General features: G+C 34.6%; 4 protein-coding genes and 1 long non-coding RNA gene across 7 annotated transcripts; 1 reads left to right on the top strand and 4 right to left on the bottom strand.

The window, feature by feature from the left end:
• The first annotated feature begins 196 nt into the window (after window positions 1-196).
• LOC105830578 (peroxisomal membrane protein 11C) lies at window positions 197-4,294 on the top strand. The gene is made up of 5 exons (XM_012669970.3): window positions 197-714; window positions 1,097-1,417; window positions 1,565-1,743; window positions 1,926-1,994; window positions 2,094-4,294. The coding sequence occupies exons 2-5, from the start codon at window positions 1,187-1,189 to the stop codon at window positions 2,290-2,292; spliced, it is 678 nt and encodes a 225-aa protein (XP_012525424.1). The 5' UTR covers window positions 197-714; window positions 1,097-1,186; the 3' UTR covers window positions 2,293-4,294.
• Window positions 4,295-4,760: 466 nt separating this feature from the next.
• LOC105830579 (cytoplasmic polyadenylation element-binding protein 1) lies at window positions 4,761-15,134 on the bottom strand. Of its 3 annotated transcripts, none has more exons than XM_012669972.3 (12): window positions 14,932-15,134; window positions 11,471-11,789; window positions 10,736-10,884; window positions 8,652-8,917; window positions 8,202-8,331; window positions 7,804-8,128; window positions 7,244-7,473; window positions 7,040-7,132; window positions 6,788-6,953; window positions 6,528-6,655; window positions 6,370-6,450; window positions 4,761-6,211 (listed from the first exon to the last, which is right to left on the bottom strand). In XM_012669972.3, exons 1-12 carry the CDS (start codon window positions 14,950-14,952, stop codon window positions 6,038-6,040), a joined length of 2,082 nt encoding a protein of 693 aa, XP_012525426.1. In that variant the 5' UTR covers window positions 14,953-15,134; the 3' UTR covers window positions 4,761-6,037. The 3 variants fall into 3 exon arrangements, with proteins under 3 accessions (XP_012525426.1, XP_012525425.1, XP_036140987.1); XM_012669971.3 differs by having other exon boundaries at window positions 8,202-8,340; window positions 14,932-15,133; XM_036285094.1 differs by lacking the exons at window positions 4,761-6,211; window positions 6,370-6,450 and having other exon boundaries at window positions 6,457-6,655; window positions 8,202-8,340; window positions 14,932-15,131.
• An 894-nt stretch (window positions 15,135-16,028) lies between these two features.
• LOC118644995 (putative cyclin-dependent serine/threonine-protein kinase DDB_G0272797/DDB_G0274007) lies at window positions 16,029-17,397 on the bottom strand. The gene is made up of 2 exons (XM_036285108.1): window positions 17,079-17,397; window positions 16,029-17,004 (listed from the first exon to the last, which is right to left on the bottom strand). The coding sequence occupies exons 1-2, from the start codon at window positions 17,362-17,364 to the stop codon at window positions 16,760-16,762; spliced, it is 531 nt and encodes a 176-aa protein (XP_036141001.1). The 5' UTR covers window positions 17,365-17,397; the 3' UTR covers window positions 16,029-16,759.
• A 2,575-nt stretch (window positions 17,398-19,972) lies between these two features.
• LOC118644993 lies at window positions 19,973-20,399 on the bottom strand. The gene is made up of 3 exons (XR_004962754.1): window positions 20,312-20,399; window positions 20,155-20,235; window positions 19,973-20,077 (listed from the first exon to the last, which is right to left on the bottom strand). It is a non-coding gene; the product is annotated as an uncharacterized LOC118644993 (long non-coding RNA).
• Window positions 20,400-20,474: 75 nt separating this feature from the next.
• On the bottom strand, window positions 20,475-21,801 carry LOC118646609 (cell division cycle protein 16 homolog). The gene is made up of 4 exons (XM_036289863.1): window positions 21,738-21,801; window positions 21,288-21,410; window positions 20,644-20,801; window positions 20,475-20,564 (listed from the first exon to the last, which is right to left on the bottom strand). The coding sequence occupies exons 1-4, from the start codon at window positions 21,799-21,801 to the stop codon at window positions 20,475-20,477; spliced, it is 435 nt and encodes a 144-aa protein (XP_036145756.1).
• Between the last annotated feature and the right edge of the window lie 268 nt (window positions 21,802-22,069).

The raw sequence follows: 22,069 nt of genomic DNA, 5'->3' as shown, positions 1-22,069 counted from the left end.
AATTGCTCGACACTCGCTGAAATCGTGAGTGCACAGGTTTTCCTATTTTAATAAATATTTTAAGTTTCCATTAAAATTTATATTGCTCTTGAATCGTTTACGAGAGAACAAAATTATATAATTTCGCTAGAATAATTTTTAGAAATTAAAAATGGAATAAAACAAAGAGGTAAGTGAATTATTATATGTATACTTTGTTTAAAAATCGTTCAAAAATATATAAGTACAGTTTTTTTCATAAGATTTACAAGTTATAATAGTTTGATATATTCTTTTTGATGGACTCCCATCAAAGCACTCGGGTGACGTTTCCGAACGCAACCTAGATGGCATACCAGACCAGCGACTCAGCTGGTTGAAAATGGGGGAATTCGACTAACCTTAATCGCGAATCGCGAGGCATGTCGACTTTGGAATTGTCTTTTAAACATATAGATAAAAATTATCTTCCATTCGACGTTAACCAATGCGTTTGTGTGCGCGAGACAACCGGTTCATGGCAAGCTCGAATGCTGGCCGATGATGATGTCGGTTCTATGCAAACGGCCGAGATTTTCTCTCTTGTGACAGAACGAGCGAGACGCAAGACGAACGGCATGCTCTTTAACATATGTCGTAATAAAACATATTGTTGTAGTTAACAGTCCATTTCAACAGCCCGTGACTGCGCACATTTCGTCAGGATTAGATTACAGTAAGAGAAGACGCCAACAGGTACGTAAAATTGTTCCTCTTACAAAAAATAAAACGTAAGAGAATTGCAAGGGGCAGTGTTCTTATAAGAATGTTAAAAGAGAATGCAAAAATATAAATAGTTCTTTTTGACACCTGTAACTTTGTGATACTTGTTACTTTATACACCTTGTAACAATTGGTGTCTCAACTGATTTTGTTTTTATTGAAAACTATACCTTAAAAAGATGGTCTATTGTAATCTTATTTATTATCTTTTACTTAAGTGTATTTATATTGGAATATTTTAATATCTCTACTTCTAATTCTTAAATAAATAAAAGAAAAATACAATTTGTTTTATTCATATCTCTTGTTATGTAACAAATTAAATATAGCATATATTTTACAACTTCTGTTACAGAAAGGTGAATAGCTGATAGCGAAGATTCTGCAAATTGTTGAGAATTTCGACTTTTCTTAATTTGTAAAAAAGTAAAAAAAAAAAACAAAAATGGATTTTTCGCTCATGAGCAACTATTTGGAAACGTATTCCGGCAGGGACAAGATGTTGAGAACCTTGTCTTATACAGCAAAATTACTTACTGTATGTACTTCATCCAAGAGTACCGAGAAGAAACTCAAGACCTTTGGAAGCCAGATGAGCGAGTGCAGAGTGATGTTGCGCTTGCTGGATGATCTTCCAACGCTTCACTACGTAATAACATATGGATGGGGCAAACAGGTACTTCTATCTAATCTAACACAAATTAATTGTACGGTCAAAAATTAAAGTGGAATATTATAATGTAGCTTCTAGCCATCTGAATACTATGTAATAGTAATGTATTTTTTTAGAGCCATTTAAATTTCATATGTAATCTAATAATAGGAACCTGACTGGTTGATTAGATGGAGCCAAGTGATACAAAATGTAGTAGACATTGTTTATTCTCCTATAGAGACCATTGCTTGGGCTGGTCAGCGTAATATAATATCAATTAATAATGAAAAGTGGGATCTTGCTACAACTTGGTTTTGGATAGTTTCCTTACACCTGTCCCTACTGAAGTAAGCAAAAATGTTTTGTAACTTTTAAATATTTTTTGCAATTATTACAGAATAGATATTATTTATATGTTAAAACATCCTACATGTAATAATTATTAACATTCTATTGCAAACACATTTAAAAATTAAAATGTAAAACATTCAATTATTAATAATTATTATTTAACTATTAATTGTTTCAGATCATTGAGACTATTACAAAAGCTTCAAAAATATAAAAGAGGATTAAAAAGAAATAATTCTAGTACGCAGTAAGTACACCATATTATCATATTTCATAGTTTTAAATATTGAAAAATAGAGCAAGTGAGAACAAATCCAACATGTTTATTTTTTTTCATCAAATATAGAATGTTAAAAGATCTTAACAAGCAGCGGCGAAATGTGCTATTGACGTGTACACGTACTATACTGGATATTTCCTATGCGATTAGCTATTTGCCTCCAGGAGTACTTTGGGGAGGCCGTTTTAAAACATGGCAAGTTGGAGCCCTTGGTACAATATCGTCGTTAATAGGACTTTATCAAGCTCTTAGCCGTCAAAAATAGAAAACTGAAAATATTTCAAATAATCATTGAGGAGGGTTAAAATGTTTAAAAATGTTGGTAAATGTGTTGTATATATTATAAAAAATCACATTGTATGTATATTGATACGTAAATATATAGTCCAGCCAATATTAACTAAAAAGTATTATTAAGTATCATTAAATATTACATCAAGAGTACATTGAAGTATATTTTTCTGATTTTTTAAGATAATCAAGGTTTAAATTAATTTATTGCACAAATTGAACAATGCTTCACACTTTTACAATATTAATTTTGTGTCCTAAAATAAAAAGAATGTTTTGATTTTTCCATTCACAATTGTTGATTAAGTTAGAATATTACATACATCTGTAAAAAAAGTTTTATTAGTTCTATAATGTATACATAACAGGAATTTGGGGGTAATAAAAAAAGAATTTTATCGTTGTTATCGTACTTGTCTAATAATAAATACATTATTCTATTTTTGTTAACAATTGTTTGTATAAATAAACCATTTTAAAACATTTTAATTATTAAAACTTTTCTTAATACCTTGTTATTAATAAGATTTTTATTAAACAACACTGTGAGACAGCGCACAACTCACAGTAAATATGACAATGACCAAGTTATCTTATAGGAAAAAGTTCTTTATCATTAACTCTTAAAATACTCAATAATTAATTTTAAATTAATTTAAATTTAGATTTTTTCATAAACATCGTATATGCGATAATATTACGATCGAAATATCTAGAGTTAAATGTGAATTATGAAGTTTAAATTGAATATAGATATTTTATATATTTAGATGAAGCTTTAAGTAACTGTTTTAGCATTATTATTTGTTTATATATGGCTTATATATGATACAATGTCATAAAACTTGTTATTTTATGTGTAATGTACACAACCATTATACATATATGTGTGTGTGTGTACTGTTAATATTATTTTTTTTACATTATTAATAAAAGCTAAAAGATAGGAGAGGCACTTCTCATCTGAACTTAAACTGAAGCACTTTTTGGACTTATCCACGCTGCGATTTATCACACCATCGCTTTACAATTAATCTAATTTTAGTTACATCAATATTAATCGGCTTTCTTCACCTTCTATTTAGCTTATTTTATATCTCTTCAACAAGAGTATTTAATTAAATAAATTATGACCGATTCATAAGTCTTATTTCAAGATCGTCTTAAATAATGTCTTAAGATGCTAATACGACTCTAGAGTTAATACCGATTGGTTGATGACACTTTAAGATAGTAAAACGATTTTAAGTGTAAGACTCGATTATGAATTCCGACTTATATATATTCTAGTCCGATCAATGGAGTGCAATTTTTCAGCTCAATTTTGTTAAAAGCTTAACATTGCACATATTGTAAGTTGTTATACATAGTTTAAAAAATAATTGATATCAGCCAAGTAAACAAATCTACGAGAATTACATTTAAAAGGCACGACTTATTAAAATCTTTTCAAATAGCATGCTGCATATAATTAAAATTTCTCTCCGATAAAATCCTATCGAAATTGAAATCTATAATACTGCTGTTTGGAGTACAATAATTTATATTAAATAACTTTGACACTAAATGTAGTGCCTTTGATAGAATATACTTATATATTGTATCGAGTTTTAAAGCATTTTTTCTTTAATAATGCTTATATATGTAGCAACCACGTTATCATTATTTATCATGTACAGTGTGATATATATTTAACAAGATATACAATAAATCGTCCATAAATATTTCTCAGAGAATATTAACTTCACATCTAGACTGTGGTCAAAACTTCGAAGCATTTTAATTAATCAATTAAAACAAAGAATTTTACGAACTGATCAATCAAAAATGCTTCGAAGCATTTGTAGCATCAAGTGGACTTTAGCCTTAATTATATGTAAATTTATTATCACTCGAGCGAATAGTTTTACATTTTTCTTTAGCAATGTGTAGTGCACTTTGTTGCAGACTGAATATATCATCTTCATTTCTATCATTACTTTGTCTCAACAACTTAATGTTATTATCAATCACCGCTAAAATAAAAACATGCGCGTGCATGCATAATAGTAAAAATAAAACAAAATAACTAAAACAAGTTTTAACGTAAAATCAAATTAATGCATAAGAACGTGAAATGTGGCTAAAAAGAAGATTGCTAAAATTGTCGGCTTCGCAATAGTTTTGTTAGTTTTGATATTAATATAAAAAAATTAAAGATGACATATTTAAATTATTTTTTGAATCCTTTTTAAATCGATTATAATTAAATCATTTTTCATTAGCGTAATCGATTAAAATTATAGTTTGTAAAAGACATGAATATAAGGAAATAATATATTAAATTTTAAGAACGCACATTTGATATTGTTTCAGTAGTATTTATCACCGATAAGGCTAAAAGAGAGCCATCAATAAATACGAAAATGGAATGGTAAATAAAAAATAAAAACATGTATCAGATATCTGCAAAAATCTTGTTTTTTAATTCAACAAAATTGTATCAAAACGGGAGAAACGCGAGCGTGAATGATTGAACCTTATTCAAAGAAGAGGTGCAACACAATTGTACATAGTAAGAAAAAAAGGAAAAAAAATAAAAACGACTCAATTCCCCTACAATCCGCGCCAGAATCGTAGACCATGTACTTTCTCCATTTCGTCAACCGTTAAACAGTCCATGTGAGCGAAATACATGTGACAGCCGCTCGCTTCGACTAATACAAAAAAATCCAGTCGATTGCGATCAATAACGCACTTACGTTATATCGCAAACGAGTATAGAGATACATTGTAATCTAACGTAAAATTAACAATATTTAACGTCATTGACAAAGTATCATATAATGGAAGAACAATTAGCGAGTTATACGGTATATCTGGTAAGTCTCCCGTTATATCACATTGCTATATCGGATCACGCGTTTAATGTAATAATGACAAATAATTATCGCATAATTATTATCTCACTACTTCAGAATAATCTCTTCGCATTATTGTAACAATACATAATTAAGCGTAATACTTTTAAACACGATAAGCGCATGATGATAATGCTATCATAGGTTTCCTGAGAATTACGTGTATCGTTTTCTCACTGAGCCCAGCTCAAACTTGCCTACGGAGCCCTATCGTCTCGCATAAAAAATTATTGTCATTGTGAAAGCCACATTATTCTCACGACTTTTAATGAAAAAAATTATGTATACACATATGTGTATATGTGCGTATTCCTAATGCAAGATCACGGCCATAATCTAGTATCTACTGTTTTGGCACGATAGTAGTATTATTTAGCAATAAAAAAAAATCGATAAGAGAACCTGTCTCTCTAAGTGAACATACTAAATAAAAATATATCGTTTTTTCTCGAACGTAGTGAAAACTGCGTTCGCAATAGGAACTTTTTTGGAACAAACACGATTTTTCAATATTGTTATCTTGTCCTTTCGCACGGTAACGATAATGAACCAATCGTTGCGCGTTCGCAAGCTCAATCGGCGGTGTGAATCGGCGTGTCCCCGTATCGTCGGACTAGTCCTAAGCTGTCCGCGGCTACGCGATAAAAACAAAGTCTGCACCCTGTTACCTGATGTTTATTCCTAGATCAGGCGGCGCAACGTCGGTTTAACCGGTATAGTCAAAAAGGAACAAAAAACAGGAGAGGAAGACGACAGGCGTGGGAATAAAAAGCAATTTTACCAGCCACGCGTACAAGATCTTTCCATATGTCGCCTCCTTTAGATTATCGTCGCATTTGACATAATACGAGAACAGTTGTTCATTCCGAAATTTGGACTCAATCCTATCACTTGATTCGTCTTCGAGTTCCGCGTCAGAGGTGTGTGATGTGACATCGAGTCCACGGAGTGTTGCCACTGCCAGCAGCTGCGACAGAAATATCGGAAGCATGCCTGAAAACAAATACATTTATAATTTAATATATGTATTTAAAAAAATTTCTATTATAGATTAGGCAAAGGATATCCTGAAGACAAAATCACTTGTAAAAAAGAGAGAAATTAAAATTTTGCATAAAACAAAACTAATAGAAATTAAATTGTTTTCATACCACATCGCGGCAGAAATAATGTCCTTGTTGTACAACGCATACGGAACATATCGATTCTTCGATGTACGGGTCCACTTGTACCTTCAATACAAAGACATATAAGCTTTGTATTAAGCCAAGCATTTTATATAATGAAACAAATTGTTTATCCAACATACCTTTTTTGTAAATTTGTCAGTCTTAATTTCTATAAATGAAGCGGTGATCGCTTTGAAGTACGATTGTTTTGTACTGAATGTAACACGGCCGGATCCTATTGGATATTTATACTTATCCGTGTCAATACCTAAGATAATACATCATTTTTATTAATTTTTTCAAATGTGTGCAGGAAAGGAATTTATTTATTTATAAAAAATACAAAACAAAATATAAGATTTGAAGTAAAATATTCAATGATGGTGAAATGAATAATTACCTGCATAAATAACTCCATGGAAAAGATCATCCATGACTTTCGCCAATCCTGCGGCCGTTAGCATTCCGTGTAGCGCGCCAACAAATACCGTTTTGTGTGCATCGAGTCTTTGCGATGAAGATTTGATGTAGTTGCTATTCTCGAGAATCCATGGAATCACTTGTACCTGAAATAATAAAATACAATTGCAAAACTTTAGTCTTAATAATATCTCAACAAATGTATAAACAATGTTACAAATTTACAACGTACATCCTTCGGCTTTGATCGCTTTGATATAATTTTATAATACCATCTCTTTCCATTAGTAATATCGTGGGTGCAGCAAGACAGCATTGCCCTGACCTAGAAATAATTTAAATAGTCTTCTTATTAATTAAGATTACTGTACGTTCTATAATAAATATCATTTGTCAAATCACAATACTTAATATACGGATGTTAATTAATGCACACCTGTTTCTCTGATTCAAATATAATATAAGCATATCCTTTTGGCTGAGCGGATGGCGCTTTTGCGGGCCATTCCACGCGAACCGGCCCAAATTGTTTAAATGTAGAAATTAAGATAGCTTCTGTAACATCCCATGGTACTCCTCCCAGAAAAACTTTGGGAGAGTAAGCAACTGGCTCCTCAATACTTTGAGGCAAAAAACCGCTCCATGTACATGTTGGATAACAATGTGCTAAAATAAACAAATCAATATATTCCAATCTAAATTATTATTTTAATATATTGATCAATGTTTTTGTGAAAATAACGTGAAATTTTGTGCAAAGCAAAATTCTCAAAGGTTTAATACTCTTAAAGTTTTATTTATAGAAAGTTCATAGTTCAAAATTTAAAGATTGATATTGCTATTGAAAAAAATTTCTTCAAATTCATCAAAATGTCTTTGATATGTAAAAGTATAAGTACAATTTGTAGCAATCTTATAAATCATTTGGCTAATTTAATATACTGTGCAGTCATAAGTAATGATAATAATGAGATAAAGGTAATATTCTCTACGCACCAGCGGCATTTCGGTGGGATCTCGCTACCCGATCAAGCGACACTGGCTGGGGCAATCTGCGCGCGGCGTTTCCAAGACCGGTGCAACAATTTTTCTCATGATTCAAGAGAGAATTAAGAAAATTGCTGCGATTTTGCCCGAGTCCGTGATGATGCTGATAATAATGCGAGCCTGTTGAGTTCTGTTGTAATGACGACAAGTATTTTTTTACAGCCATACGCTCAAACGCCGTTCTATTGCTCGGACACGCGTTTGTCTTCGATATAATAGAATCCAGGGACGGCGGGAAGCAAGAATTCGACGAGGAATTCAGCGACAAACAATTCTGCAAACGAGTGTTTTCGACAATTATACTTAGGGAACACAACGAAATATTCTTGTGAGAAAAACACTCTTACCATTATTATATCAGATAAAGAACCATCCGCGCTACCAATACCACTTGTTTCCGAGTCTGCTGGTGAGTTGGAACGCGAGCCGTTACATCCCAAAAAATGTGAGAATTCCAATGTTGGGCTGCCACAATCACTAATGCCACTAAATTACCATTTGTGGGATACATAAATTTAGGAAGTCGATAATTCATCAAAGTTTAGTAATATTTTTACATAATTAATTCAATAACATATGTATATAGTTTTATATATATAGCTAATAGAATAGAATAAAGATCTAATAAGACGCATTTGTAGAAGTAGCAAATATTTTAATTTTAATTTAATATATTAAAATTCACACACTATTAATTTTTAGATATTTTAATAATTGTTATTTTATAAATATTACTTTGTTAGACTTGATATTGTTTTTGTGATGTTTTATCCTTAGCTGTTCGATTTTCTAATTACCTGTATGGTGTAGAACAGCCTCGTATAGGACGGCCAAAGTATGACGAATCGGTGGGCGATGATGAAGAACCCGGATATTGAAAGGATGGTCGACTAGTTGGTGAGGACGGTGTGTTTGTACTGTTACTGGCAGTGGACGAGTAGCTGTAAGGATCCGAGGTGAAGCTGCTAGGTGTGCTCGGGCTGCCGGGAGTGGTCATTGAATTCGGTGAGCTCGGAATATCCAGGCCTGAGGTACTTGAGCAGAAGCCGTGATTGCGATGATACTGCGCACAGTACATTAATTATACGTCAAGTTGCGACAGGATGTAGACTCGTTATTCACAAAACTTTTTATTCATCTTATATTTATCGTAAAATAAATCGTACTTCTCTCGCGACTAACGCAGGTTGAAAAATCAATATTGGCTCAGTATATTCAGAAATTTCGAACGCGCCACGAAAATGTAACGATTAATATGCGCTAATTTGTAATAACAAACGGCGACAAGAGTGACGTAGAGAATTGAATCGGGCTCATTAAGTTTCGAGATTTCGTATTCTGATTGAGCAGCATGCTGGTCTTTGCGTTTCGAAGAGACAGCAAGAAGAGATGAGGAATGTTCTCCGCACACATGTTGTTTCAGAGTAGGTACTTGGAACACGTCCAAATTGAAACGCAATATTACGCTACAGAGTGCGAGAGTGCGAGAAGAGAGTGAGATCTTTTGAAATGGCAGACAACTTTGCGTCGGCTCGGATTAAAGGAAGACAAGACGACATGCGTTCTAATAGAGCCGTTTGGCTCGCAACAGTGGATTCTCAACCGCCGAAATTGTCTTAGCGCACCATACATTTTATTTAGGTCATTCCACTTGAGTTGAATTCTTTACTAAATAACTGTTATGAATGAAAACCAAATTTTGTTCTTCGACATTTAAATATTTGATGTAGTAACCAAAAAACAAATGTAACAAGTAAAATTCTTACTAAAAAAATTAGTTACAGATTTGGTACAAAATAAATCACTGGAAGGAAAGAAATATAATGCATAATGCAGTATAATACGAGTATCGACAGTTAGAACTAACGACGCAAAAATCAGAAGAAAAGGATGAGATAAGGTAGTTGGAGTTATTCCAATGGAAATGTTCATTGTTCGGGTTATTGCACCGACGAATAAATGCCTCTAGCAATATGCTTTATGCTGCGTTTATCATCTTTATCGCCATTTCTACTATGTAAAATTTGCAATTCACCAATATTATCACCGTAGTTTTTTATCAAGTCGTTGTCGAGTCAGATGTATTCTTATTTCATAGTGAGAAGCAGTCGCGATTAATAATAATGTTGAGTAGCAGAATAATTTTCGCGGGACGTTAATACGAAGTAAAATGCAATATATAAAATAACAAAATATTGAAAAATTAAATCAGCATATATATTTTTTCTTTCTCATATAAAAAAATTTTGATTTGATATTTTTATTTATAATCAGTAAAGAAAATTTCGAAATTTAAGTTCTTTTTGTTTATTAATCTTAAAATGTTACTATGGGTATACTTTCACTCAGATGCTAATTCAAGTTTAGTATAATTGTTATTAAAATAGTGTTAGAGATCAGTTACTTTAATCAATAAAAAATCTAAACAAATCTTAATGATTATATAAAGTATATTTTTATTCAGCGTAGTATAAACGAGAAGAATTTAAGTAGCACTCTATAATTAATCAATAAGTTACAATTTATTTTTGCCAATATAATTATCATTTGTCAGTTACATAGAATTACATCATCATCTCGGCTTAGAATCGCGGACTTTTCAGACCATGCTGCTTTACATATCAACGATAATGAGCCTTATCGCAATGCGCCAGTCGTATTGACACCTACTGATCCACCTACTCTAATACTATTATCCAATTGTAACAAAAACCGCGTTAAATATCTTTACCGTGTGTAGTTTGCTGCGTTCCCAATTCAAGTATCATTTAAATGTATTTATCGCAACAAATAACTCCTTGTTTCTTTTAGCAATTTCATTAATAAATCTTAAACTCTTTTATCAAAAATAAAAATAAATGGTTTGCGTGTACAACTTTACCTCATGTTGTTGTAAAGAAGATCCCTGCGTTTGGTCATAACTACCGTATTGATAATTACGATAACTCGAAGAACCAATCGTCGATTGGTTTCCCATCAGAGAACCCCGGGGCAAGCCCAGACCGAACATATCTGAAATTGAACTATCACCTGTAAAAAAAGACATTGGCACTCTTAATCACTTTAATCGCTTGAAGAATCGTGGAAACAATAGCACGAGACAATCTAACGCAAAACAATCGATCATTTTTTAACGAGCAAATTACGCAAAACTAAAGAAGCTACAAAAATCTGAGACGCGAGGGTTACACTCTTTCGGAAATAATTTCTACACTGAGAAAATGATTCTTAACTTTGTTTGAATGAAATATAAATTTATTTCATTAAAATAAATCTTTATTTAAATGATGAAATAAAATTTTATTCTTAATAATAAAATGAAATATCAATAAGAAAAAGACACATTTCACAGAAATATATATTTCCCTCTGTCCCCATCATCACAATCAAAATTGTTTGTAATTAATAAATATCGAAGAAAATATGACAAATAACATTTGCCACTGAATATTTAGCCTTTTTTTTCAGCATAGTTTCTGAGAGAATCTTCAAAATTTATAACTTGGCAACTTTAAATTATCAGAATTTTAACAATAAAATCATTATTAACAAGTTAAATTAGTTCTTATTAATTTTTATTTAAGTAAATGTGGGGAACACGCACTATACATCTTACCATCGGTACTCATGTTCTTGTCTGATTGGGAGGAAGAGAAGGTATCCTGCGAGAAATTCGGAAGATGCGACGGCGACGGTGGCTGTGGTAGATCAAGCAGCAGATTGTTGATCGACTGCAACTGGTGCAGCCTCTCGCGCTCCTGTTCGCGCTCCTTACTGCATTCGCGCTCATGGGTCTGGTTTAGCTTACGCAACAATAGCTTGCTGCGTTCCCGATTCTGCGTAGCATCCTGATGATGCAGTTGCTCCTGATGATGCATCGATATGAATTCGACGTCTGTCTTGTCGCTCTCGTCGCTCACCAGTGTGATGTCAGACTGCAAAAACAATAGATTTACAATCACCGTTCCAAATGATCAGAGTTGAATAAATTAATTTTTTTAACTAAAATTAAAATTAAAAGCTTATAAAATTCCTTTAGAGACGTTAAAAATTATGTAAACAAGTACCCAAATTCAAATAGTTCAGATTAAATTAAGTTAAATTAAAAGTTAATTTTAAAAAGTATCTTTTGTATTACTTAAATCAAATGTCGTTATTTTTTTAATCGTTCTAAGTAACAAGACAATTACATATAAGTAATTAATCAAATAAATGTAATATTTGTAAATCAAATTTATATGAAATAAGGAATATTATTTTTGAGAAATATTGAATGGTTATTTTCTTTTACAATTTTTTCTTTTACATAAGTAAATTATAAAACTTTCATTCAGAGTTAATAATTTATCTATGCAAAGGAAAAGATACATTTCCTTATAAAAAACAATATTTGACTTTACTCATATATGTATATATTTAATTTCACAACAAAAAAAATTAACAAGTTAAAGTTCGAGTATTTTAAAAAACTGTATAAAGTCACTACTTGAAGTTAAAAATTATTACTTTTTAACCAGTTACTGTATAATACAAATAATACTCTGAATCATATTTTGTCAGATAATACAGGCATCTCTCTACTTAGGGCGCATTCTACTTAACACTCGCATCACTCGCGAGCGTCATTTGTCCTTGTTTAATATCTGACAAACGTAGATGAAATGATTCCAATGATTATTATAAAATTAACTTAATTTGGATCACTGATTAACGAGTGCTTAATCAACTTCACTATAATCTATTTTAATTATATTTTAATCAATAACATGCCGATCATAAATCCGAAAATTCAAGTCGAGATGGCTGTAAGTAGATATTTCAGAGAAACAAATCTTCGTTCTCTCACTTGATTCAAAGTGGATATTTCCGTATACATTAGAAAATATAAAAAAAAGGTTCCAGAAAGTTCGAGAGGGCCTCCGATTGTTTTAAAGTTTCTGGGAAAGAGAAATCGCGGATTTCTCCCTGATGTTCAAGTAGTAAAACCGACACATGTTGCGCAAGTAGAGTACGTGAATGGAAATTCGATGCGCGTAAAATTGACTTCTCCGAGTAAGTAATTTCGTCGTGATTCGGCCTAAGGAGGGCAAATCGATCGATTAGACCGAATCTATTATTTCTCTCAAGAGATAACGCGTTTCCTTCCGCGGAGGCGCGCAATTCCACGCGGCCGAACACTGGAATTCCCGTAAAAGCACGAGCTTTCCAAAGAGTCCTTTACTCGTCCTTTCCAGATCCGACCCGACCAGAAACTCCAAAACTACCAGTTTACCCCATAAATTCTCGATGGGCTCCCACTTTCAATCAAGTAGAACAGATATTATCCGGATTACCCGCGAGATGAGCAAACAATTCAACACGCAGGTCTAACAGTTTATAAACAGACTCGGAGGACTCGTGCGTCTCGAATATACACGTATATCAGAATATTACTACGACGTTCTCACAGTAAACTCCCTCCCCCCCCCCCCCCGAGATCGTTAACGACGGAGAAGAGGGAAGAAGTCGGCTCGCTTTACCTCGAAAATCGAATGATCCTCCGCGAGATCGCTTTCCGCTGCACACGAACCGTGCGAGTGACGCCGCCGGACTGCGTGGTGCGCGAATGCGGAATGGGGAAAACAGAGCGCCTCCTGAAGGACGGCGCGTGCGGCGCGTTTGTGGAATTCGCGAAAAAAAAAGCAAAAATTCTTTAGAAATGGCGAACGGTAGGTGGTGAAGGGGAAGGGGGCGCGCCGGAAAACACATTCCGCAGCTTTTCTCGGAATTTCGGCTCTCCAACGCCGAAAATTCTAAGGGACTCGAGCAATCCCTGCGCCGTCGTCACCCGCGGAATCGCGAGAATCCCACTCATCCAGGATATTTCTCCGTCCCGCGTGAACAGGGACTCAAAAATAGCAAGCCAGGCCGCGCAAATGTGCGACGACTTGTGCTGCTGCTAACAGTTTGCCTGATATTTGTCTTCGATTTCGAGTACATCACGTTGAAGTAAAAAAAAAAGATATGTATATCGCGAGCAACATACCAGTAACAATAAAGACTTGTTGCTGTCTGGGGTCCTTCGCGATCGTAATTCACGAGAGATCACTACGAGATAATTTGTAATTGAGAGATATAAAATATAGGGAGCGAATTTTATTAATTATAAATCGATATAAGTCGAATAGAATTTATATTCATGTAAAATAATTATTAAAAACGATTACAGACCTAGCTATCTAAAAAGTGACAGAACAATTATTTTTAGATTATATTTCTTAATATTTGCTATTACAAAATCGGACTCGAGAGGCCTTTATTTCCAGTATACCCAACGATAACGGTACAGGAGGAGACACGGGACGATTCGGAGGATTCACGCGCTCGAGGATAATCCGCCTCGTTCCCGGCGATCGGAATTTCGCGGAATGCGACCGCCGAAGGTGCGTAACACGGGGCACGTGTTTACCCATCAAAGGCGAGGTCCGCCGCCGGCGGTTTCCCCGCGATCGCGGATCGACCGACCCGGATTCTCGTCGCGCGGCCGCGTATCCCCTCGAGATCTCCGCCCCGCGGAGAGGAGCCTCAGATGGCGCGTCACGGGATACGTAACTTTACGGGCAGGAATTTTTGAGAAATTCCTCGCTCACACTAAGTACATCGTCACGACTACCGCCGGCGAGTCGGCCGTGTTTGTTTACGTTTCGCGCGCGGCGCAGGACATTCCTTCGCGGCGAGCTGGCAAGCCGGAGCATTTCGAGCGCACTGAGAGCACCCGGAAGAAATAGCGGCGCCGAAGTCCTCCTTGTTCGCTTTTAATTTCCAAAATGTCGTGACTTTGGCACACAATTCCTCCCCTCCCTCCCGCCATCTCTACGTTAGCGTACTTTCTCGTCTCTACGGAGACTGTACGATATGTCAATGTACTTTCCAACGGACCACGAATTCCAACTGGAATCACGAGGTGCACGCGTGAACCTATCTCGAATCCAATCTCCGAGGGCGAGTCCTCGCCGGCGTTAACTAGGGCGATCGGTCGCCGCGACCTCGCGTCCCCCCCGGTCCCCCTACCCCCTCGCGCGCGAATGAGACACTTACCGGTTGCATCAGCGTGGGCATGTCCGCGGAGACCTGTCTCGTCGCGAGGAAATCACTTGGGGATATGCGATGTGCGTAGATCTCTCAACCTCTGGCGCGGCTCGCTCTCGCACGGTCTCGAGGGACACGAGCGAGTGGGAGCCGACTCGATCCCGTCCGCCACTAACAACAACGCACGACAATTAAGCGGTAAACTTCACGCGCTGCGCGCTCCGCGAGAAGTTACGCGCGAGTGACGGCGGCGACGGCGACGACGACGGCGCCGGCGGTAGCGGCGAGGGGTGGTTTTTCGGGATCGGCGGCGACCAGTGGTGCAAGATTTAGTCCGCTAGCACCTCGGGTACTCTCGGGGCACCTCGGGTGCTCCCGGAGCACCGAGTCGGCCGCGTTCATGCCTCGGCTTTCGGGCCGGCTCGGCCGTTCTCGCCGCGTCTGCCACTACTCGGATATTAAAGAGAGAGAGACATCCGTCTCTTTTTCTCCAAGGCTGCCACGAAAACGTGCGTTCGCGGGCACGTTGATGCTCGACGAAAGCATTTATGCTCGCCCTCCCCTCGCTCGTCCCCCGCTCATCTCAAGCGTGGACGTTAAGCAGATTAATTGATATCTATCATCGATATCATTAATCATATTATTTATTATTATTTGTTATTTAATTTTTTACTATTAATGTAATTTATTGTCTTTAAAATTATAATAAAATTAATTTCAATAAAAATATAAATTAAATAATAAAATTTGTAATAATTTATTAAATACACAAATAAAAAAGAGCTGACGAGTTAGCAAAAGATTAATGAAAAAAATTTAAATTATTTAAGTGGCTTCCACGCCACCCATGAGGTGCCACTATATAGCGCGTTAGGTTTTTTTACGTGGACCTTCGCCAGTAGCCCTATTATACCACATTTAATTTATTGAAATTTTTAACACATCTATTTATAGATGTGAGGTCTAGCATACCAGACTAATTTTTAATTGTTACTTAAACACACCTATTATTTATAGATGTAAAGTCTAGCTTACCAGACCTGTTTAATGCTTTAACACATCAATTATTTATAGATGTGAGGTCTAGCATACCAGACTAGTTTTAAATTGTTACTTAAACACATCTATTATTTATAGATGTAAAGTCTAGCTTACCAGACCTGTTTAATGCTTTAACACATCAATTATTTATAGATGTGAGGTCTAGCATACCAGACTAGTTTTAAATTGTTACTTAAACACATCTATTATTTATAGATGTAAAGTCTAGCTTACCAGACCTGTTTAATGCTTTAACACATCAATTATTTATAGATGTGAGGTCTAGCATGCCAGACTAGTTTTTAATTGTTGCTTAAACACATCTATTATTTATAGATGTAAAGTCTAGCTTACCAGACCTGTTTAATGCTTTAACACATCAATTATTTATAGATGTGAGGTCTAGCATGCCAGACTAGTTTTTAATTGTTGCTTAAACACATCTATTATTTATAGATGTAAAGTCTAGCTTACCAGACCTGTTTAATGCTTTAACACATCAATTATTTATAGATGTGAGGTCTAGCATGCCAGACTAGTTTTTAATTGTTGCTTAAACACATCTATTATTTATAGATGTAAAGTCTAGCTTACCAGACCTGTTTAATGCTTTATTTAATTATTTAAGTGGCTTCCACGCCACCCATGAGGTGCCACTAATAGCGCGTTAGGTTTTTTTACGTGGACCTTCGCCAGTAGCCTTATTATACCACATTTAATTTATATAAAGGAAAGGAATAATGAAAGGAATAAAAGATATTTAAAAGATTTAAAGTATTTTTTATAATATTTATTTTTACGATATGTTGTAATATTTGTAGTTGTATATGTATGTGGGGCCACCACCTCGGCCACCACCTCGGCCACCACCTCGGCCACCACCTCGGCCGCCACCACGGCCGCCACCTCGGCCGCCACCTCGGCCGCTACCTTGGCCGCCACCTCGATCGTTGCCACCTCGGTCACCGCCTCGGCCAGCACCCCAAAAGCCCCGCTGGGCTCGCCAGCGGGCCCGCGCGCGGCCGGCACCTCTTTTTTTTCCTAAAAATAAATAAATATGTTATTAAAATAAAATAATTTTTTATATTAATAAGAAATAATGTAAAATACTTTACGTTTTGGCCGTAGCTGCTGCGGCTGCGGCTGTGGCTGCATCTCCTGCGGCTGCGGCTGTTGCGGCTGTTCCGGCTGCGGCTGTTGCGGCTGCGGCTGTTGCGGCTGCGGCTGTTGCTGCTGCTGCTGCTTGTGCAGCTCATCAAAGAGGAACTGCAACGCTCGTTGCATTTCCTCTTGATGTTGTCGCTGTTGTTGTTGTTGCTGCTGCTGTTCTTGTTGTTGTTGCTGCTGCTGTTGTTGTTGCTGCTGCTGCTGCTGTAGCAGCTGTTGCAACAACTGCTGCATCGAAGCAGCTTCCTCGGATTCTAGTAATATAAGAAAATGTACAATATAATATAAAAGTAAATTTCATTAGAACGCAGAAAAAAGAATAATAAATTAATTCATTACTCACGGGACACACCGTCTGCCATGGTAGTCGCTTCCCAAGTGAGCAAAACGGCAACGCTATGATAAACAATTGAGAATCGCGTACATGTGCTGCGCTGAGCGTCGCGCGGCTGGTTCTTGATTGTGTGAGTGCGAGTCTCATTTGTCGTTTGACTATTGTGCAGATAGCACGAGATCGTGATTTGTTTGTGTTATTTTATTTCACAGTGTTTTGGTAATATTTTCTTTTTATAACGTTAACGTTAACGTTTTGAACGTAAGTACATTTTGTTAATAACGTTACATTGAGAAAGTTGAGTTCGAGTTGAAAGTTTCGATTGTAAATAAGAGAAACTTTTATATATTTTTCCGTTATTTATTCTCCTTTTTTTAATTCTTTTCCTTTCGTTGATTCTTTGTTTGGTTTCTTTTCTATTGTCTATCAAAATGTGCGAACCATTAGAGAAGAAAAATAAGCGAAGCTTTCAAGAAGCTTGGCTTAGCGACAATGAATATAAATTTTGGATACGTAAAGTAGCGTTAAATGATAATCTTTTTCATTGTACCATATGTAAGAAAAATTTTTCTTGTAATACACGTATTTCAAGACATGCAAATTCTACATGTCACAAAGAAAATCTGCAAAAAACTAAATTTTCTTTATCAAAAAATGACGATGTAAAGAAACGTATTTCTCAGACAAAACAAAAATTCCGACAAGAATGGTTAGATATTGAAATATTTAAACCATGGTTACGCGAAGCATCGCATGATAAAACCTTATTTTTTTGCGAATTTTGCAAAAAATACATGGATGCTAGTTTATGGCACATTTATCGTCATGCAGATTCTATAACACATTTAAAAATTACTACAGATATAAATAAAGAAAGAAAGAAAACAGACCAAGATATTAACATTACAGACGAGTCACTTTTGTCGTTTGATGAGCGAAAGAAAGAAGCAGAAATTAAATATGCTGCGTTTATCGCCGACAAAAATATTTCTCATCAAACTGCAAAAGATATTCTCTCGTTTTTTCAACAGATAGGAAAAGATTCTAAAGTATTAGAAGCTATGAGTATGAGTCGGACTAAATGTAATAAAATAATTTCAAACGTGTTATGTCCAGTTGAAACCGATCGTGTTGTTGACATTCTTCAAAATAATAAATTTACCATTTTTATTGATGAAACGTCTGATATTACTAATAACAAATGGATGACGTTTCATAGTCGGTATGTTGATCCTGAAACATTAGATGTTCGCTCGCAATTAGTCAAATTAATTGATATTGATGCAAGAAATAGCAACGCGGAAAAGTTATTTGAGGCATTTAGAAATGTAATGTATAAACTACAAATTCCATTTCTAAACATTGTTGCCTTATCATGTGATAATGCATCTGTAATGACAGGCAAAAATTCATCTTTTAAAACTAAGCTTGGGAACATTTGTAAAAATGTTTTAACATTGTCTTGCCCATGTCATTCCGCCGCGTTAGTTGCACATGCTGCATGCAGTAAGATTCCAAACTATTGCGAGGAATTTATTAAAAAAATAGCAACTTTTATTAACAATAGTCCCAAGCGATCTGCTATTTTTCAAGAATTTTGTGAATGTTTTCAGGAAACAAACCGCAAAATTCTAAAGTTATCCGATACACGATGGCTTTCTCGGCATTTGTGTATTGAGAGACTTTTAGAATATTGGGATACTATCAAGCTTTTTTTACAAGAAACTGTTATTAATGAAAAGACAAAGACTGGCGAATATTTATTAGATATTATGCAAAAATTTGATGTAAAAGCATACTTATTATTTTTAAAACATATTTTACATTTTTTTAATACGTTTAACACTTTCTTTCAAGCATTGGAAACAAGAATACATCTATTACAACCTAAATCACTTCAGTTCCTAACCATGATTGTAAACCTTTTTTAAAAACAGAGTTTTTAAATTATGTAAATATTAATTTTGATTTTTCAAATATAGAACATCAAAAATCATTAAACGAAATATATTTAGGAACTGAATGTGAAAAATATCTTGATGGATTGATTACAGAAGGACACGTAGATGTAGTTGCAAATGTTCGACAGAACTGTTTGCAATTTTACATTACTGCTGCTCAAGAAATTTCTAAAAAACTACCAATAAATGATCCATTCTTGTCCAAATAAAAGTTTTTGAAGCAGAGACAGCATTACGTGATCCTAATAGACAAACATCATTTAATGATGTTTCTTTCATTGCTAAAACTTTTAGCGGGTTTGATGATAACGGATTAAAAAAAGAATGGTTTGCTTTACATCAAAATTTTACAGAAATAGAAAAAGATAATTTTATAATGTTAAATTTGGATGAAATGTGGAAAAAATTTTTCAACGCAGTGATCAATTTCCCATTTGAAAATCTCTTTTGAATGCTGTAGAATCACTGCCAAAATCAAATGCCGACTCAGAAAGAATCTTTTCTGCTATTATTAGTCTAATTTTGCTGAAAAGGAATATTACTAATGACAGTAATCACTTACCTATGGTGTAATAATAGCATCCAACCGCAAACCATGCCAACGCCATTTCCGGATATAAATCAACCAATCTATGTGCCAGATAAAACAGAGCTAAAGAATAAAGTTTCAATGTTAACGAGTTCTAGCATACCATTTATTCATTTATTACGATACAACGGTAAACTCACCATTAGTTTTTTTTAAGCTCAACTAAACAGGCAATGTGCACTGGGAGACAGGAATTGTGATATGGATCTTTCTTCAAAATTCTGAACATAAAAAATATCACGTTAGATTTTGTTATTGGTAACACAAAAGTAAGATTTTGGTAGAAGTGTTACTTACTTTCTGTAAGCGAGAAACATTGATGATAGTTCACAATTATAATATAATCTTTCAGCTTTTCGCGACTTCCATGTCCAAATTGTCCGCCAATCTTTCAGTGACGGAAAATTCCCATTACACTACACGTAGTTAACGACTGCTTTGTATTTGTTCTTGATATTCTTTAATTTACTATCATACAACAATCGCAAAAGTTCCGCTTCGCCTTTCGTACATTGTTCAGCAAATGGCAAGGACTCCAATAATTCCCGCTCTAAATTAATAATTATACATTTATGATTTTGATTATGATAACCGAGAAAATTATACCAAATCTGAAAGAATTAATATACCTCCGAAGCTGAAAGCATCTGATTTTGCACCAAGGCCTCAAACGCTTCGTATGAATAAACGTCACATTGTAAAGCCTGTTTATAACATTCTGTTGCCACTGCTCTATTATCCATAGCTTCGTAAACTCTCCCTTTCACGTATAATATGAACTTTGCACCTGTAAAAATTGTATATTATCTTACTCTAATTATATAGTGATTAAGATGATATACAAATTAACCCGTTTTTGTATAGAGATCAATTTATTCAAGCAAAACTGTAAATTTACTCCATAAATTTTGTAATAACATTTTTAAAAATATATATTTTTTAATTCCTTATGTTTAAAAAATTATTATTTTACATTTAAAATGTTTCAGTTTATAATACAAATAAAAGTTGCTGCCACACACTTTTGTATAACGCAATAAAAGAAATTAACTAATTAGAGGGTTCGTTATTTTTGTCCTCAGGAGGGAAATAGATGATTCTGATTGTGACTGATACTCTTATGCGTTATGCATTATGCAAAAGTGTATGCAGAAGCCTTAAAATAAAAGCACTTATGTCAAAAGTCACACTTATGAACACTTATGAGTTAATACATTATTATAAACATATATATATATATATATATATATATATATATATAAATTATTCATACATTTTTTTGGAGCATCCTGAAAAATATCCGTGCGATCGGCGAAGGTAATACCCGCTTGCGTTATGTTTGTACATATTTCAGATTCGTTAATGACTTGAAGAGCATCGTTATATTCCTTTGCTTCTAAACAGACACCTCACGGTTAGGTAATGGCACATCACATCGCTCTGTCCCAACAGAAATTATTGAACATAAAGATTAACGTTTTGTAAATAAGAAAGACAACTGTCTCAATTATTGCTATTTTTGTCAATTGTAATATTAGAATAAAAAAGTATAAAAGCATTATGTAATAAAAATGTTTTAATGTTAAATTAAGAATATTATATAAATAAATGCGTGGCAGTATTGAGTACACAAACAATATCTTATATCTTTATTTTTTTTCATTAAAAAGTATGACAGCAATAAGAAAACTATCCAGGTGACATTGGTGATTAATGAAATTACCTTCTCTAATCCATATCTCTTTATAAGATGTGCCAGCACGATGATACTGTTTCATGAGATACATACATTGCGCTAGAGTGCATATATCCTTCGGGTCCCTCATTACTCAGCGAAACCACTTTGTCAGCCCAAAACAAAGCAGCACTGTACAGGTGCTGAAAGTAAATTACAAGTTCCAACAGTTGCAACATTACAGATAAGGCGACTTTTACTACAAAGAGTTCCTTACTAAATCGATATATGATTTGACTAATTTTCTACAATTTTCCAGATCGATGATCTTCTCGTCCAACAAATTGTGCATGCTGTTATTATCGGTATCGGCAATGTGA

Source organism: Monomorium pharaonis, chromosome 1, assembly GCF_013373865.1.
Source record: "Monomorium pharaonis isolate MP-MQ-018 chromosome 1, ASM1337386v2, whole genome shotgun sequence".
Lineage (NCBI taxonomy): Eukaryota > Metazoa > Arthropoda > Insecta > Hymenoptera > Formicidae > Monomorium > Monomorium pharaonis.
This window is presented reverse-complemented; position numbering and strand designations above follow the sequence as displayed.